The sequence below is a fragment of the Pleurodeles waltl genome, chromosome 1_2 (assembly GCF_031143425.1).
Source record: "Pleurodeles waltl isolate 20211129_DDA chromosome 1_2, aPleWal1.hap1.20221129, whole genome shotgun sequence".
NCBI classification, from domain to species: Eukaryota; Metazoa; Chordata; class Amphibia; order Caudata; family Salamandridae; genus Pleurodeles; species Pleurodeles waltl.
This window is the reverse complement of record NC_090437.1, coordinates 1,172,023,051-1,172,041,156: the sequence shown is the minus strand read 5'-3', so window position 1 is coordinate 1,172,041,156 and position 18,106 is coordinate 1,172,023,051. Positions and strand designations below refer to the sequence as shown.

The window sequence follows — 18,106 nt, the reverse complement described above, 5'->3', positions numbered from 1 at the left end:
TTTGTTTGTCCCATCGGGCAAGTTTTTGCCAGCCACACGCCTTCTGTTTGCATGGCACTAAAAGTTGAAAAGAACAAAATAATACCTCAATCCCATACGGAGCAGCGGACAGGCACTGACTCAGTTGAATCAATCAGTACCTGGTCCCTTCCCCACAGAGAAATGGAAATGATGCTAGGCCTGCAGTGACGCATTAATGTAAAGAAGAGTGCCACGCAAACCAACAAATGGTAAGCAAGAGGCAGGCTCAAAACCCTTTTTTTGACACCAGTGTTCACCAGTGTATGCCCTCTCAAGCTCAACCCTAAAAAGGAACGAAGTTTTTTGTTTTTGTTTTTAAATTAGGCACTGCAGCAAGAATGGAACAGGTAGGTAAGGAAAAGACAATTAAAGTCGAGGAGAACTAGCCATCGCATCAGTGTAACCACTTCCCTAAACCCTGCTTAGCAGCAGCAGTCCAGTTACTGTCCTTTGTTTCTCCATTGCTCAAGAAGAGCAGCAGAGTATGCCAGCTTGCAACTTTCACCGGGTCAGATACTGCACATCAATGATATCTTTGAAACCAACGAAGAGTGATAAGGTGTGTGAGGTAAGTAGTAACAAGGAATGTTTAGAGGATCTAGAGGACACCCATCTTAGTACAAACTTCCCTGACTATATTAAGCTGTGAAACAGTTTATCTTAAAAATGCTTTAAAAAATCATTTGTTTGGGGGTTGGGCAGAAGGTTAGGATTCACTTCAATAAATCCAATTTAGTCAAAGTGAAGTCAGAGTGACTGCCTTGAGAGGATGCATTCTTCTGTGTATATTCTTATCACCACATGTACTTCATGTTTTAAATTCTAGTCCAATGTAAAACGCATCTCTGATTTGCTCCTTGACAGCCATGCTTCCCACAGTCCAGTGGTTTCCAAAGCGCCCTATCTTTGTTCCCAATCTAAAATTACTTTAACTGACCCACCCCATTACAACTGGTGCGGCCCTGCTTTCTGAATTCCCTGCCCATTCTTGAAGCTTTCCTGCTCTGCCTCCTTAGGAATCACTGGTAGTGCTCGTCCTCCAGCTCATTAATGCCATTGCAACAAAGTGTTGGAAGAAATGCTTAAACTAATCTCAGCTATTGGTGAAAGTTTCAGACCTCATTCCAGCCCACTGTGTTTCACCCATTATGCCATTGTAAAAAGAGACCAGTCATATTCAAATCAGTCTTTCAAAGTTTGCTTCACTTTTAGCTCTCCTGTGCAATTCATTTTTCATTTTAATTTTAATGGTAGAAAAACAAAATGGCCCCAGCGAGTCACAAGGCATGAACGTCAGGCACATAAATCTGCATGTGTCTTGATGTTTGTGCAGGGATGTGTGCACATGATTACCATCCTGGAATGGTTTACAAGACTGCTGCCTCGGGCACGCATGTATGTGCATATGTTGTGATGTATGCACACATGTGTGTCAAGACATATTCACTTGCATGCGTGGTCACAGACTGGTAACCATTTTGCCATTTATTATAATTTACTGTACCAACATGGCTGACAGCTAAGTGATAATGAGGGCAGGATTTAGCGCTGGTGGCGCCCTGTGCGACAATCTTTTTTAGCACCACCCACCCCATGACCACCTGCAAATGTGCCCCTTACCTCTCCATAGCCCCTCTCTCACATACATTACTTGGTTTTAAAGTGCTTGTAAAGGCTGGCTTTACTAATCCACTCAGCTATCCACATAAAGTACAGATCTGTTCTTTGCAGCAGGCATATTAACCCTCTACGATAATATTGGCGAGTCAAAGCTGCCGCTGAACAATACTACCATCTCTCTCCCTGGCAGGAACATTACTCACAAGCGGTATCTTGACATTTTAATTGTTTTCTGAAGGCTGGACGCACAAGGAAATTTTCAGCAGGTGCTTTTAAATCACAAGTTTCCTAAGTCATTGCTAAACACAGCACCCCCTCTGGGGTCAGCACCGGGTGCGGCCGCACCGCTCGCACCGCCCTAAAGCTGGCCCTGGTGACAATAGTAAACAAAAAAAGAAAAAATTGAGGTTGAGGACTGAAAAGTAAAACAAGCAGCCTGGTGGCATTTTGCAGCTTCAAGGCCCTTCCACAAAATAAAAAGTAAAATAAATAACATGTGAAAGCGGCTTGCCTTGGGAGCACCTGACCTAGATGGGTGGAGGGGCCGGGGCTAGTCTGGAAGCTCTGAAATAGTGTGATGGGGCAGGGATACCATGGGAAAAAACAAAGGAACAGTTAATATTTTAGAGTCGGTGTATGTGTGGACTCCGTTTTAATGACGTTCTTCGTGAAACGCCATGGGCTGATACCAGCTTCGATGGACATCCCTGATGGCCAGTTACTGAAGCCACACGAACATCAGTAGTCAGTATCTGTAAAAGGGATGTCCGAAAGCTCCTTTCTCTCTCTGTAATTATGTTTACGTTGCATGTGTATGTGTGAGTTGTGTGTGATGTGTAATGTCCTGAGGTCCTGCTAGACATCCAAAACTTTCTGTAAGGGAGACCTTAAATGGCAAGTTCCGTTGTCGAAATTGTGCAAATATCTTTAAAAGGGATATATCATCCAAGAATATGCCAGAAAACGACGGAAGTGAAAGCAGGATGGCCATAGCATCGGTTCCAGTGCAGTTCCAGTGCACTTCCATTACAAAAAAACAAAAACCCATACAATGTTACAACGAAGGACAAAATCTCAAACAGATCTATTTTCAGGTACTTAAAAAAAAGTCAAACTAATAAAAGGGGGCAATACATCTGGTCGTTTCTAAAGAGAGTTTTTTTGTGTGTTTTTTTTTTATAAATGAGTGGCAAATATTTCCACCCATCAATCTGAATGAAAGAGTGGATCTGACCTGCATGTGGGAGCTCCTATTAGAACATAGTTTCATTTAGACTTCAACAAAAAAAGACAGTCCTACAATCTGAGAGGCTTATTGACAAGCCCGTTGCGCCATCGGTACGTCACATTTTATATGGGAAAAAGTGACGCACCAGTGGTGCAAGGGGCTCGTAAATAGGCCCTTTAGTTTAATTTACAACCACCTTGCGCCACTGGAACGTCACTTTCAGCGATGCTCCAGTGGCGCTGTGCCCTTTTCTATATTTACAAGGTGGTGCTAAGCCACTTTGCGTGGCTTAACGTTGCCTTGTAAAAATGGGCCCCCGACGCAGTTTTCTGCTACAGTGGTGCATGCATTGAGTGTTGCTGTGGGTGTTTCCACACAACACCCCTTGCTTTTGACACTGCCCCAGATTTATTCGAAATCGTAAACCTGAGACAGCATCAAAAACTAACACCACCCTAGGGTGGCATTAGAGTGGTGCAACGAGGAAAAATACTTTTATTTCTCCTTGTTTTTGCTTTCTCTAGGCATGCTGTTCTCTGCAGCACACATAGAAAGAGCAAAACGCCATTAATGATTGTTTATGTGCAGGACGCTGTCCCTTCCTGCACATAAACAATCATTAAATAATGACGATTTGTTACTTCTATGTGTGCTGCTTCTTGCAGCACACACAGAAGTAACAAATCGACATTAATAATCTTTTTGTGCAGGAATGGACACCTTCCTGCACATAAACAACCATTCCCTGCAATGCAGGAACCCACCGTTGGAGTCTAGGCAGCTAATTTTAGCACCGGCTCAGGGGAAAATCACAGGGGTGCACCGTATTGTTGTAAATAGAGAGCATCCCTGCATTTTGGAAATGTCAGAGCGCGGCGCTGCCAAATTTTGCGCAGCTCCGATCTTAGACATTTCCTCGTAAATAGAGCCCTTAGTTCCTCCAAAGTGCCCCGACAGAACCAGACAAGATAAATAAAAATGCATGGGTGCTGTAAGTGCTCTTAGAAGTGTTTTCTACAGAAGAAGGTTTTATTAATGGAAACTAACGTTGCTGAACTGCGAGTCACTTAGGGCCTGAGTTAGAGTATGGCAGCCAGGGTACTCTGCTACAAACGTGATAGACATGCCATCCGACTAATTATAAACGCATTAGGATATAATGAATGTGTAATTAGGTGGATAGGATATCTTTCATGTTTGTGACCAGTAACCCGTTCACCAAAACTCTAAATTGGGCCCTTAGAAACATTAAATTACTTTAGAAAAAACTTTAGATAGATGGGCTAGAACTTGATGGCTCTGGGGTACGTCATGAGAAACTTAATTAAGCTCCATAACTAGAAGACTAGTTTTACTATTGCATCGATTTATTGCGAGCCTGAAATACTTAAAGGGATGTTATGGATTAGAATTTATTGTTTTTGTTCTTCTACGAAAGTGCCACAATTAGCAGAAAAAAATGTAGTGAGATATTGTTATTATCATGACAAAATTTAAAAGTCAAGGAGTACGGTTTTAGTTTAAAAAAATACATTAACCCAGATAATTTACAAGATAATGTGGATTTTTTTTTTTTATAAATGTATGAGTTTATAAAGTTAAAGAAATGAAGGAGGTGGTGACACCTTTTTTCGGAATAAGGAAACTCTCCAGACACTGGAGGAAGGAACGTTATCCCTCTCAGCATTCTAGAACTGACAGAGGACCACCCCAGAGAGTGCTAGTTTAACTATCCTATGTATGGGTCCTGTGAACAAATAAAAACATAAGGGGCTGATTTAGAGTGTGGCGGAGGGGTTACTGTGTCACAAATGCGACGAATATGCAGCCCACTGTATTACAATTCCCATAGGATAAAATGGGATTGTAATATGGCGGTCCTGATATTCGTCACATTTATAAAGAAGTAACCCTGTCCGTCAAACTCTAAATCAGGCCCTGAATCTAGAATTGAAGTTATTAATGCACCAATAAAATTGGCTTATTCCGCTTGACAGAATTTTTAAAGGTAGAATCTTGGGCAGCTGAGTCTGGACTAAAGGAGGAAGGTGTTCTAACAGACAACTTTGATTTGAGCTGGTTGAAACACACTTGTGACTATAAGCACTACTTCACATAGGATCACGTAGGGATTCAGGAGTACGGATTCTCGAATTGGGCTACGATACCACTTTTAAAATGCTGAAATAGTCCTGTTGACAAGTCAGGAGTAATGTAATTTTATACTGGGCTACTTACTTCTTTCACTTTTTTTGCAAATTAATATCTTAATTCTAAAGAAAAAAGAGCCACGGCACATCCAAATGTTCATAGGAATGTTCCTTTATTCTTCCAAGTCCAATCGTAGAATAATTCACAGCAAATGTTGCGCCATCATGATCGTGATATCCATTGCGAAGACAGCCGACACGTGTTTCGTCATTGGCGACTTTTTCAAGGATATTTATGTGTGATAAAGAAATTCATAATACAATGTATATAATTTAGCCGTATTGTATTTTGTTCCAAAATCCAAAACCTCATAAGTATGAGAGTGTTTCTTGTAATAAGTATGAGGTGCGTTCTGGTAATGCCTCCAAAACTACACCAAGACCATGATACGTCTAATGAAATGAAGTCATAGGAGTTCCAGGTATAGCGGCGTATATAGTAGCTACTATGACGAAACACGTGTCGGCTGTCTTCGCAATCATGATGGCGCAACATTTGCTGTGAATTATTCTACGATTGGACTTGGAAGAATAAAGGAACATTCCTATGAACACTTGGATGTGCCGTGGCTTTTTCCTTTACATATTGACTGTGGACCATTTGGGCTCGCAGTCCTGACACCATGTGGCTAGGTGTGGAACCACTCCGGCACTCCTGATACAAGAACTCTGAGATTCTGGACTTTGAATAACTGTTTCACATAATTTATTTTCTAGCAAACAATTTGGAAGTGCGCACCACTGTTTATACACAGCCACAGATTTTCTTCATTAAATAATATCTTAATTCTGTTAAGTTTATATCACCACACCTCCAGAATTCCTTTCTCATCCCATCTACCCTTCTCTTCAACTGCAGGAAAGGATATCTATTAACAAATAGATCCCTGGATGTAGTTGCACCAGATCAGAGCTTAGCTCTAAATAGAGTGAAAGAAAAAGAACAAATCTAGATTCTACCACAGAGCGTGCCAGTATCACTAAAACACTGAAATAACAATTGTTCATGTCCCTCTATACCTATTTGCCATTATAATACTGGCTGTAGATCCTACAGAGAAACTCAACTCATGCAACAAAGGGTCTTTGGAGGTTGAGAAACCACACAACCTGGTCTTTACTAAAATCAAATGTGTTTCGAGCAAGCATTACAGAATGTTAGCTAATTATGCAGTAATTCAGCCATTTAAAATTTACCTGCTCTTGTCTGACTAGAAAGGTGATATCCTCTCCAGGCTTCACAGCAAGTGGGTCTCCTTTGATGGTGATGTGCAGCCCTTTGGGAGCTATAAGCGGACACTGATGCTGTGCCAAGCTCTGTAGCATATCCACGCCTCCCTCGCACACATTTGACACAACCTTCCGGTACCTGCATGAAAACATCAAGAATGAAAGAGAGGCAGAGTACTGATATATTCTAAAGCAGTGGTTCTTAACCTGTGGTCTGGGAGCCCTGGGGGTCAGTGACACCTTTTCTAGAAGTCTGCAACTGCTTAGAAAATTTTGTATTATTAACTGATTAATAAATTGTATATAAATAAAGAAGCAAAATGTCAAATTGAAACATTTAAAGCGTTCTATAAATGTGAAGGAACTTGAGATTGGAGGCTAAAAATAAGTTGGTACCATCTTATTGATTTGTAGGACCAATGAATATCCATCAAACGGAGCATGGTATGGACGATGGGTGGCCTCAATTGGGTTTAGAAAAGCTTTATATTTGTTTGTGATTTCAATAACATATTTCATCATTTGTGTATTTGTTTGTTGAATGCTAGTTTCTGTATTTTGTGTATTGTTTTGTGGTTCAAATCATCAAAATTGCTTAGACTAGGGTCCGCAGACCCCAATAATAAGTCAGTGGGAATTCCAGGATTCCAATAATGATTCAGTAGGAGTCTCAGAATTCCAATAATGATTCAGTGGGAGTCCCAGGATTCTAATAATGATACAGTGAGGGTCTATAGAAGTCAAAAGGTAAATAAACACTGTTCTAAAGTATTACTCCCTATGCTTTAAAATGCACAATATCACTTTTTACTCAACATTTTAACCATTAAAGAATTTTATAGTAACAGACAACATATTGAGCTAAATTCACAGGTAAACTGAGAAAGGAGCTTATATTGCTTTATGTAACCCAGGCAATTATTCGAGTATAGTGAGAAGAAATATTATGACAGAATGGATCATTGCAGTCATAAGAGGCAACTTAATGACACATGTAAAACTGAATATCTGTGCCCAGGAACCAGCTGCACCGACACTGTTCCTTTGTGGTTTTTACAAAACTCATCAAAGTCTAGGGTAGATGTATTTAATAGGAGGCAGCATGGTGAAGAAAATTCTAGATCTTTCATAGATCATTTAATTTTGACCAGAAGCATAAAACAAATGTCTAAATAAATAGCCATACTATCACACTAAGCCCAATATTTATGGGCTTTGTGATGCAGGGCAGAGGGAAACAGCAGGAATATATGGTATTTAAAAGAGTACCACACATTCCTGTCCTGTCCCCTGCATTGGTGCCCTTTGGGGGCACCTTCCTGCACAAAAACAATCCTGAGAGGCTTTTTCCTCTATGTGTGCTGTACCCTGCAACACATATAGAAAGAGGAAAAAGGGAGGAGAAATAAACATATTTCTCCTCATTACGCCTCTCCTGGGGAGGTGCATCTTTTTGGTGCATTCCCAGTTTTACAAGTTCTTGTAAACCTGAGCGTGTGTCACAATCCACAGATGTTGCATGGGAACACATACACAACACCCATGGAAATACCTCCCTGGCACAGAGTAATGTAACGCAGCGATTTGCGCTGCATATATTACTCGAGATTTATGAAGCCAAACAGGGCCATGCAAGGTGGCATTGCGTGGCTTCATAAATCTCACTTAAGGTTTGCATCACTCTTGCATCACGTTGCAGGGTGCCAGAGCGATGCAAACCGAGTCATAAATATGGCCCAGAATGTCTAAACAGTGGAATTGTATTCATGCATGTCACCCTAGAAACATGCTGAGATCGTAAATTATTCAAAATCTCAGTATTAATATTGAATGTTCTTAGAATCTTTAGCCATGTACCAGTATCAAATGCCACTGCAAATTGAAGTCATGCAACTGGTTGCATATCATCACAAACCACTATTGTTAGTCATTGGAAATCTCAGTCGTGCACCGGTTCTCTCTGTCATTAGAAATCTTGAGTGCATGTTACTAATACATGGTAACATGGGCCTGCTTCGTCTGTGATTGGAAATCTTAATCATACTCGAAAATTGCTTCTCACTGAAAATCATGAAATGAACTTTATAGTTCATCATTTAACATCTCAGTCATGCAACAGTATCTTATCTCAATTCAAATATCACTCATGTACCAGTACTGTTTGTCATTGACAATCTCAGTCATACAACTGTCAGAATGCCACATTAAGACCCTGGTGGTCGGACCGCAAAAAACTGCTATTTCCCCAGGATCTTTGATCCCAATCAGCCACGGCGGTGCTGACATCAGTCAGATTACAACCATGTTCTCCACCAGCCTTTGCATGGTGGTTCAATCGCCATGAAAAGGCTGACAGAAAACAAGTGCAGGGGGGAACAGGGGGACCCCTGCACTGCCAACAACATTGTGTGGGCGGTGCAGGGGCCTCCCTCCTCTGTACCCTCAGAATACGCACTGTCTGCTGAGGTTGCTAAAGCCAAACTGCCAATGCACCACACCAACTGCCACAGTGGGAACGACCGCCGGACTGGAGACTTCAGTCTCCAGCCCGGCAGCCGTCACTTGCCTGCCTGTGGGATTATGACCCCGCCTACCGCCATGGTTTTCGTGGCAACCTTACCGCCACGAAAACCATGGCGGTAGGCACTATCAGTGACAGGGAATCCCTTACCTGTCACTAATAGGGGTCTTCCCCCCCCTCACCCCTCCTCCTCCCCAGATCCCCCCACTACATATACGCACCTTCATGCACACACAAACACACGCATAGTCACACTCATACCCACATTCATCCACGCATGCCTACATCCATGCACACACACATCCACGCACACTTACATACATACAAGCACGCACGCATTCACACAACACAACATACATGCACTCACACATCCATACGTGCACACACATAGAACACGCATCAGACACCCCCATACACACATTCACAGACATACACACACACACACCCACACACACACAACACCCCCCCTCCCCTGTCGGAGCACCCGACTTACCTGATGTCAGGGGGTCCTCCGGCAGGAGACGGGACGGGGCGCTGCTGCCAACAGCAGCATCCGCCAGCAGAACAGTGCCAGGCCATACCATGGGTCATGATACGGTCTGCGGCGATATACTGGCGTGGCGCTGCTACTGGCAGCAGCGCCACCTTACTGTCATCCGCCGGCATGGCCAGAGCTGGATTTCCACCATCCTTCTGTCAAAAATACAGCTGTGGTCATAATCCGGCTGACGGCTGGTAGCTACTGCGATGGTCTTTTGGCAGCCATCACCGTGGCTGTAGGCGATTTTTACCGCCAATATAATGAGGGCCTAAGTGCCAGGGCATCCTTTGTGGTGGCAGTAGGCTCTACAAATCGTGTTTATCCATTCCTTCTTGCTGCACTAATGAGTTTAAAAACTACATGCATTAGGTGGTAGTTTACTTGCTACCAAACTCTGTGTATGTCTTCATACACTTTGTAGTACCTCTACCCACCCAACAAAGGCTGCTTCACATTATTTTTACAATAGTTACATTCTTCTGGTGAAAGCATCAGTAACAGGTTAAATGTGGTTTAACCACTGGTAAGCAGCTGTTTTATTGCACCAATGACACTTGAATAGTCAAACAAGCCTGCAACAAAAGGTGGACACATGTTCCGCTAAACTATTACCCTGTCATGCCTACGGCGTTTCTTTCTATTTTTCTTTTTTTTATGCTATTCACAATAATATCAGAGAAGGCTGACATGCTACTGATCAATTAATATGGTGATTCAAATGGTTTTACAAATTAAACACTGACGAAAGCTAAAATCTCTAATGCACAGAGCACTAACTGATGTCAGGAACCTGATTTGTAAACCTCCGGGGTACCCAGTGTGCATATATTGCATATCTGGACTATGTGTTGACATCTACCTTCTGAGACAACCAATGGGCCTACATAGAACCTTTCAGCTTGTCACAATGCATATGTTTATGCCCTAGGCTATCAAACTTACATATAGTTAATATTGGGAAATGGGTTATTGGTAAGGGCAGGTAGGTACCTACACTTAGCAATAGACCACTAACCTCCACTTAGGTCCAGTTAGGTCTCAGTAAATTAAACCCAGCTCAAACCTTGGTAGCTTGGCAACGAGCGTCAAGGCTTAACTTAGGAGACAGAGTGTAAAGCATTAAAATATCACAGAACAGTAATTAAATAAAACACAGGAAACAGTTTAAACATCCAACACCATTTTATAAAACTAGATTATATTTTTATCTTTAAGATGACACAAAAACAAATAAAATCGGATAAGGGGAACTGGAGATATGAAGTTTTAAAGAATTATAATTTTTTTAGCGCCTAGAAACAAAAAGCGCCAATTGGGTCATCTGGTTGCACCTCGACCGGGGCAAAGTAAAAGTTTAAGGCCGACCGCGATGGAGCCCAGCTCGGCTACAGGCCGCGGGAGGCCTCGGTCAAAAGTTTACCTTCACACTTAGTCGTTTTTCTGAAGATTTTCTTCAGAGGGACGAACCTGCCAGTCCAATCCGACCTCCTGGAGCCCTTCTCCAGATACGCGTTGCGGGAATCCTCAGTGGAGATTTTTACCTTCGGACTTAGTTGTTTTTTCGAGGTGAAAATCCTTCGACCGGGGTAAACCTGGATCTTGATCCGACGTCCCTGGAGCCCTCCTCGGATACGTTGGCTGGGAGGTCCTGGTCAACCTTGTACGTTCGGACTTAGTCTCTTTTTTGGAGATTTTTCTTCACCGGGAGGAACCTGCAAATCAGGCCAGGTCGCGGTTGTGGCAAGCCGGCTAGAGTTGCCACGGCGGGTCAGTCCCTCTATGGAGCTCTTTTTCAAAAGTTCTTAAAACTTCTCCAAACTTCTGGGGCTGCTCCCAGATGTTGTTTTAAGGTTCGTTTGGGGTCCACAGTTCACCCCAAGGGTCCAGAAGCTCTTAGATGATCCTTGGGGGTGTAGACTACAACTCCCAGAATGCACCTGGCGCACACTCCTTTTTGGCCACTAGGTAGTGGTCAGCTGGTTGATTTCTTCAGGAGCTGGTGCAGGGGACTCTGGTTAGCAATTTTTCACCTGTAGCAAACAGGGAGTCCCTCCTTGAACCAGTTGAAGCCAGGCAAAGTCCTTCTTGTGGTGAAGCCCAAGTGTGCAGCTGGTGCAGTCTTTCTGAGTGCAGGTTCCAGGTGCAGGCCAGGGGTCCAGCAGGGGTTCTTCTCCTTTGGTTCTTCCTTGTTGGAATCTGATGGGGATCTGAGGTGTGGGTGCAGGTCTGCCAGTTTTATCCTTGCTCCTGGGTGAAAACAGGGGGATCCTGATTCTCCAATCAGGAGCAGGGTCCTTCCCCCTGTGATGACCACTTCCTGGGAAGTGTGGCAAAAATCAATCCCAGGAGGCAACATTCTTCAAAAATCCATCATGGCTGAATCTGATTTTTGGAGGTTACATCTGGCTGAGCCCACCCACTGGTGTGGCCAAAAATCATAAACACACCCCTCTCCTAATCTAATCAAGGGGGCACCTAGTTGTCTGGGGTTGCAGGATGTGGGGAATTGCTGGGTTGCTCTAAATGTCCTTCTCTTCCTTTGAAGACCAGTTTGGCAGCCCTCCCCCTTCCTGCCTCACCATTTGCTGAGGGGAGATTCCCTCCCACAGGCACATCCCTTTGTGTGAAGCCAGGCCACTTCACACCTCATCAAGGCAGCCTGGCCAGGCTGCCAGAGGCTGGCCAATCAGGGTACAGCAGCAAAAACAATGCAGGGCTGAAATGGGCAACTTTTCAGGTAAAGTTAAAAACTCTTTACCTGAACAAGTTATATTAAATCCAACAACTGGAAGTTGTGGGATTTATTATAACAATGAAATTTGATACCAAACACTTGGTATCCATTACTTAAGGGGACTTTTAAAATTTAAATAAAGTCTCCCCATTCTAGCCTATGGAGGCCATTCACTACAATGAGGGAAAAACGAATTTGGCTGTTTTTACCTCACCAGGGCTTATAAAACTATTTTTATAAGGTCCCTGCTTATAGATACATGGCACCCAGCCCCAGGGGCACAGAGGGCACACCTTAGGGGTGACTTATATGTAAAAATAGGGTAGTTTAAGACTTTGGAACTACTTTTAATTCCAAAGTCGAATTTGAATATAACTTTAATTTAAAAGCAGCCAGCAAGGCAGACCTGCCTTTAAAATGACACTGAGCACCACAGCAGTGCACCTATGGGTGCACTATCTATGCTGTGGTCCCTAAACCTACATGCCCTACCATATACTAGGGACTTATAGGTAGGTTAACTTAGCCAATTGTAATTAGCCTAATTTGCATATCCACTTTACACAGAGCACTGGCCCTGGGACTGGTAAGCAGTACCCAGGGCACAGTCAAGAGTGTTTAACCACCAGTACCTGTCCAAAATGTGTGGGGGTGACCAGGGCAAAAAGGAGGACTTTCCTACAGTTAACCTCTGAAATCGCCAATGAACATGCGGCACCAAAAAACTGAATCAATCACTGTTATCTCAAACACTAAGGGGCATATTTACAAGCCCCTAGTGCCACCTTGTGCGGCCATAGCATCATTTATTTTTCAAGCTAAGATAGCTTTTACCTGTGCCGTATTTACAAAGTGGCGCAATGCAAGCATTGCGCCACTTTGTAAACCCTTGCACCATATTATGCCTGCGTCAGGCATAATGTATGCAAGGGGGGGGTGTTCTCACACAGTGAGGCCTGAAAAAATGGCGTAGTGAAATTTACAACATTTCACTGCGCCATTTCTTCCGTCATTTTTAACACCTACTGATAGGAGGCGTTAAAATGATGCACCCATTTTAATCAATGGGCCTCTCTGTGCTTTGCTGCACTAGTGTCAACATTTTTGATGCTAGTGCAGCAAAGCACCACCATAGCGTCAACATTTTTGACACTATTGTCCTAAAGACTGCCATGGTGTGCCATATTGTAAATATTGCGCAACCATGGTGTCGTTAGGTGGGGCAGGGGCGATGCAAGAAAAGTGGCGCATTGAGACCGATGCACCACTTTCTTGTAAATGTGCCCCTAAACAAGGTGACGTAAGACTATTTGAAGTTACTACATACTTCTTGATGTTGAACCTTCCTATTCTGACAAAGAGAATTCAGATTCTGCTTCTAGCTTTGCTCCTACCTCTTGTTTTGAATATATTGTAAACGTTTTTTAATTTGAACTATCATAATTCTTGATTTATTTACAAAACCGTAATTACTATTCTTTAAGAAACAGTACAAAGTTCTGTTTGATTCAAAGGAGTTTTCACCAAGGACAATAGATAAGCATTGGGTGCACAGATATTAGGCCTATGCCCTGAAGGACAAATATCCTGATGTTCTTACCCCGTGCTGGTAGTGTACGCCTGGCCCAGCAGGCAGTCTTCAGGGGGGGCTTCTGGGTCAAACCAAAACTCAGCAAAACATTTACTGCTTTCTGATTCTGGAGTTGCTGCACGCTCAAATCCATAATCACTACAAAACAGAAGAAAAGAGAAATAATCTTACACATCTATTCATCAGTTAGACAATTAGAAGTTCTCCAAATCAGTTCTATGGATTTTGCAAAGTTGCTCCAGACTATAAATATTGAAGAATTAAAAAACAAAAAAATAAATAAATATATATATATATATATATAAATATATATATATATATATACACACATAAACACACACACATATACACACATATATATATATATATACATATATATATATATATATACACACACACACACACACACACATACATATGTATATATATAGATATACATTCAAAATACCCTCCACCGTGGAAGCATGCACACAGGAATAATGGAATAATTCGAACACATTTTTTTTATTACATTTATCTGTTACACCAGCCCCAGCAAAGCGTTTCGACTAAACAACCTTGTTCAACTTGTAGGGGCTGGTGTAACGTTCAAATTTAATCAAAATTTGGTTGAATTATCCCCCTGTGAGCGCTTCCTGGGTGGAGGGGATTTTGAATAAATACGTTGCCAGCAGCCGCACCAGTTTGTCGCACCACTCCTTTGTTGGTAACTCAGCAACAGCGGCAAGGAAAGTGAAGCATATATATATATATATATTTATTTGACGTAATAGTTAGGCTCACATTTTAAACGTACAAAACCATGAAAATTCACCAGTTATAGTTATCTCAAGTAACTATAACTTGTACCGTAAAGTAACTAAAACTTGTGCCCTGGCCATGCACATATTTTTTGGCAAAAATGTTATTGCAAATATTACAGTGATATTATCAACGATGTTATCAAAGATGTCATCAGTGCCATAATTTATGACGAGGGTGCCCCTGTTACTTTAAAACAATGTCCCCGGCACTTGGACTACCCGGGGCTTCAGAAAAAGGAAGCCTGCACTTATTTTTAAAAAAAAAGAAATTCTGCAGATCCGCAGATCCACCGCGACTCCCGCCATAAATTAAAACAATGCTTTTTAGCCCTGAGGGGTCCCTTACCAGAGGTAAGGGGTCAGGGTGTCTGTACCCAGGCCCTTTTTCTTTTTTTTAAAATATTTTTTCTGGGACTCAGCTCAAGTCGAGTCCCAACACGGCTGGCAACACTTCCTTGTTGAAGTGTTACAAATTTGAATTTCCTTTCATTTCTGGATTTCCTTTAATTTCTCGAAAACTACTGAATGGTAGTTTTCTAGACCAATAACTACCTTTCTGCCAAATTTGGTGTAACTCTGTCCAGTTGCTCAATTTTTCCTATTGGAATTAACATTGAAAATGCTCTAAATTACACCCCCCTTCATCTCAGCCCCTGCTTCACGGATCACTCCGAAACATTCCAGACAGCAGATCACGTGACTGTCTAATTTTTGGGGAAATTTTCATGAAGATTTGTCAAGTGGCGATACAGATATAGGCAAGCAAAAAAACTGCTTTATCTATTGAAACTAGGTCTTAAATATAACTACTTACTGGCAACCGGCACTAGGTAATATATATATATATATATATATATATATATATATATATATATATATATATATATATATATATATATATATACTGTTAGAAATTGGGTTTTTGGTTGGCAGTCAGGTTACCCTCTGTCCAAGCAAGAACCCTCACTCTAGTCAGGGTAAGTCACATACAATCCAAATTATCCTGTGCCCATCCTCTGGTAGCTTGGCACGAGCAGTCAGGCTTAACTTAGAAGGCAATGTGTAAAGTATTTGTGCAATAAATCATACAATAACACAATATAGCACCACAAAAATACACCACACAGTGTTTAGAAAAATATAGAATATTTATCTGGATATTTGTAGATCAACACAATCAAAGATGCAATATGAATTTGTAAAGATATCACTGAAAAGTGATATAAAGTGTCTTAAGTCTTTAAAAAGTAAGCAAAGTCTCTTTCAAGCACAAAGTACCTGGTTTGGAGTGGAATATCTCTGCAGAGGACCGCAGAAGAGGAGATGCGTGGAAAAATGGTGTGTGCGTCGGTTACGCCCCTTCACACACGGACTTGCGTCGTTATTTTTCACGCGGGGAGATGTGTTCTACGGGAGGAAAAATGGTGTGTGCGTCGGTTTCGCCCCTTCACACACGGACTTGCGTCGGTATTTTTCACTCCGGGAAGACATGCGTCGTTTTCCGGCATGTGGACCGTCTCCTTCTATGGATCGCGGGATTACCAGATGTCCCAGGGTCTGTGTGTGGATTCCTCTGCTTGTTATCCGGCTGTGCGTCGTTCCGGGGGGCTGTGCGTGGAATTTTCTTCCTCACGGCAGCCGTTGCGTCGATTTCCTCTCTGGAAGTTGGGCGCCGTTGTCCATGCGAGGCCGTGCGTCAAAGTTCCGGTCGCACCGCAGGCGTCGCGTCGAGCGCCGTCTTTCTGGATCGGCATGCGTCGATTTTCTCACCGCGGAGCAAGCTGTGCGTCGAATTTTTCGGCGCACGAGGAGTCCAAATGAAAAAGAGAAGTCTTTTGGGTCCTGAGACTTCAGGGAACAGGAGGCAAGCTCTATCCAAGCCCTTGGAGAGCACTTTTGCAGCCAGACAAGAGTTCAGCAAGGCAGCAGGCCAATAGCAAGGCAGCAGTCCTTTGTAGAAAGCAGACAGGTGAGTCCTTTGAGCAGCCAGGCAGTTCTTCTTGGCAGGATGCAGGTTCCTGGTTCAGGTTTCTTCTCCAGCAAGTGTCTGATGAGGTAGGGCAGAGGCCCTGTTTTACACTAAATTGTGCCTTTGAAGTGGGGGTGACTTTAAGGAGTGGCTAAGAAGTGGACCAGGTCCCCTTTCAGTTCAATCCTGTCTGCCAGGGTCCCAGTAGGGTGTGTGTCAGTCCTTTGTGTGAGGGCAGGCCCTCCACCCTCCCAGCCCAGGAAGACCCATTCAAAATGCAGGTGTATGCAAGTGAGGCTGAGTACCCTGTGTTTGGGGTGTGTCTGAGTGAATGTATAAGGAGCTGTCAACTAAACCTAGCCAGACGTGGATTGTAAGGCACAGAAAGATTTAAGTGCAAAGAAATGCTCACTTTCTAAAAGTGGCATTTCTAGAATAGTAATATTAAATCCGACTTCACCAGTCAGCAGGATTTTGTATTACCATTCTGGCCATACTAAATATGACCTTCCTGCTCCTTTCAGATCAGCAGCTGCCACTTCAGCAATGTATGAGGGCAGCCCCAATGTTAGCCTATGAAGGGAGCAGGCCTCACAGTAGTGTAAAAACGAATTCAGGAGTTGTACACTACCAGGACATATAAACTACACAGGTACATGTCCTGCCTTTTACCCACACAGCACCCTGCTCTAGGGGTTACCTAGGGCACACATTAGGGGTGACTTATATGTAGAAAAAGGGGAGTTTTAGGCTTGGCAAGTACGTTTAAATGCCAAGTCGAAGTGGCAGTGAAACTGCACACACAGGCCTTGCAATGGCAGGCCTGAGACAAGGTGACTTGGCTACTTAAGTGGGTGGCACAACCAGTGCTGCAGGCCCACTAGTAGCATTTAATCTACAGGCCCTAGGCACCTATAGTGCACTCTACTAGGGTCTTACACGTAAATCAAATAGCCAATCATGGATAAACCAATCAACAGTACAATTTACACAGAGAGCATATGCACTTTAGCACTGGTTAGCAGTGGTAAAGTGCCCAGAGTTCAAAAGCCAACAACAACAGGTCAGAAAAAATAGGAGGAAGGAGGCAAAAAAAGTTTGGGGATGACCCTGTCAAAAAGCCAGGTCCAACATATACACACACATATATATACACATATATGTATGTATACACACACCCACGCAAACACATTTTACAAGCGACTAGCATACAAGTTTTCTGGATTTAGAAAAACACAGGATTAGCAAACAGACAAATTACAAACTGAACTGAGACTAAGGCAAGTTTATGTCGCCTAGATTTTATTATAAGATAAGGAAAAATATTACCTTTCTCAGCATAATAAATGGGGGGGGGGGTCAACTCTTAAAGTGAGGGAAGTTTAAAAGGTGTTCTCTTGCAAATAGGATAACTACCTGTAGTTTGCATAGTTTTCTCGATTTGGGTCTTTGCATTACTATCAACATTTTGATGCTTACTTTAAGTTGTTTCAAAAATAAAAAAAAGTTTGTCAACATCTATCCAGTTTCAGGGTCATCGTCTTTAAAGTCAACTTACACAAAAACAGCCCACCCTTTATCAGCTCTAACTAGCAATTGTGAAGAACCACTTTCACTCAGGGGGAAATATTTCTGGCT

The 18,106-nt window shown here is 42.6% G+C and overlaps 1 protein-coding gene across 7 annotated transcripts in view; it reads right to left on the bottom strand.

Annotated features, from left to right (window-relative positions):
• SORCS2 (sortilin related VPS10 domain containing receptor 2) overlaps positions 1–18,106 on the bottom strand; it is a 1,939,515-nt gene that overhangs the window by 114,854 nt on the left and 1,806,555 nt on the right. For all 7 annotated transcript variants that reach the window (XM_069203288.1, XM_069203250.1, XM_069203258.1 and 4 more), the window contains exons 17-18: positions 13,706–13,834; positions 6,277–6,448 (exon numbers count right to left, since the gene is read on the bottom strand). In XM_069203288.1, the coding sequence (XP_069059389.1) occupies positions 6,277–6,448; positions 13,706–13,834 (301 nt within the window). The remainder of the gene's footprint in view (positions 1–6,276; positions 6,449–13,705; positions 13,835–18,106) is intronic.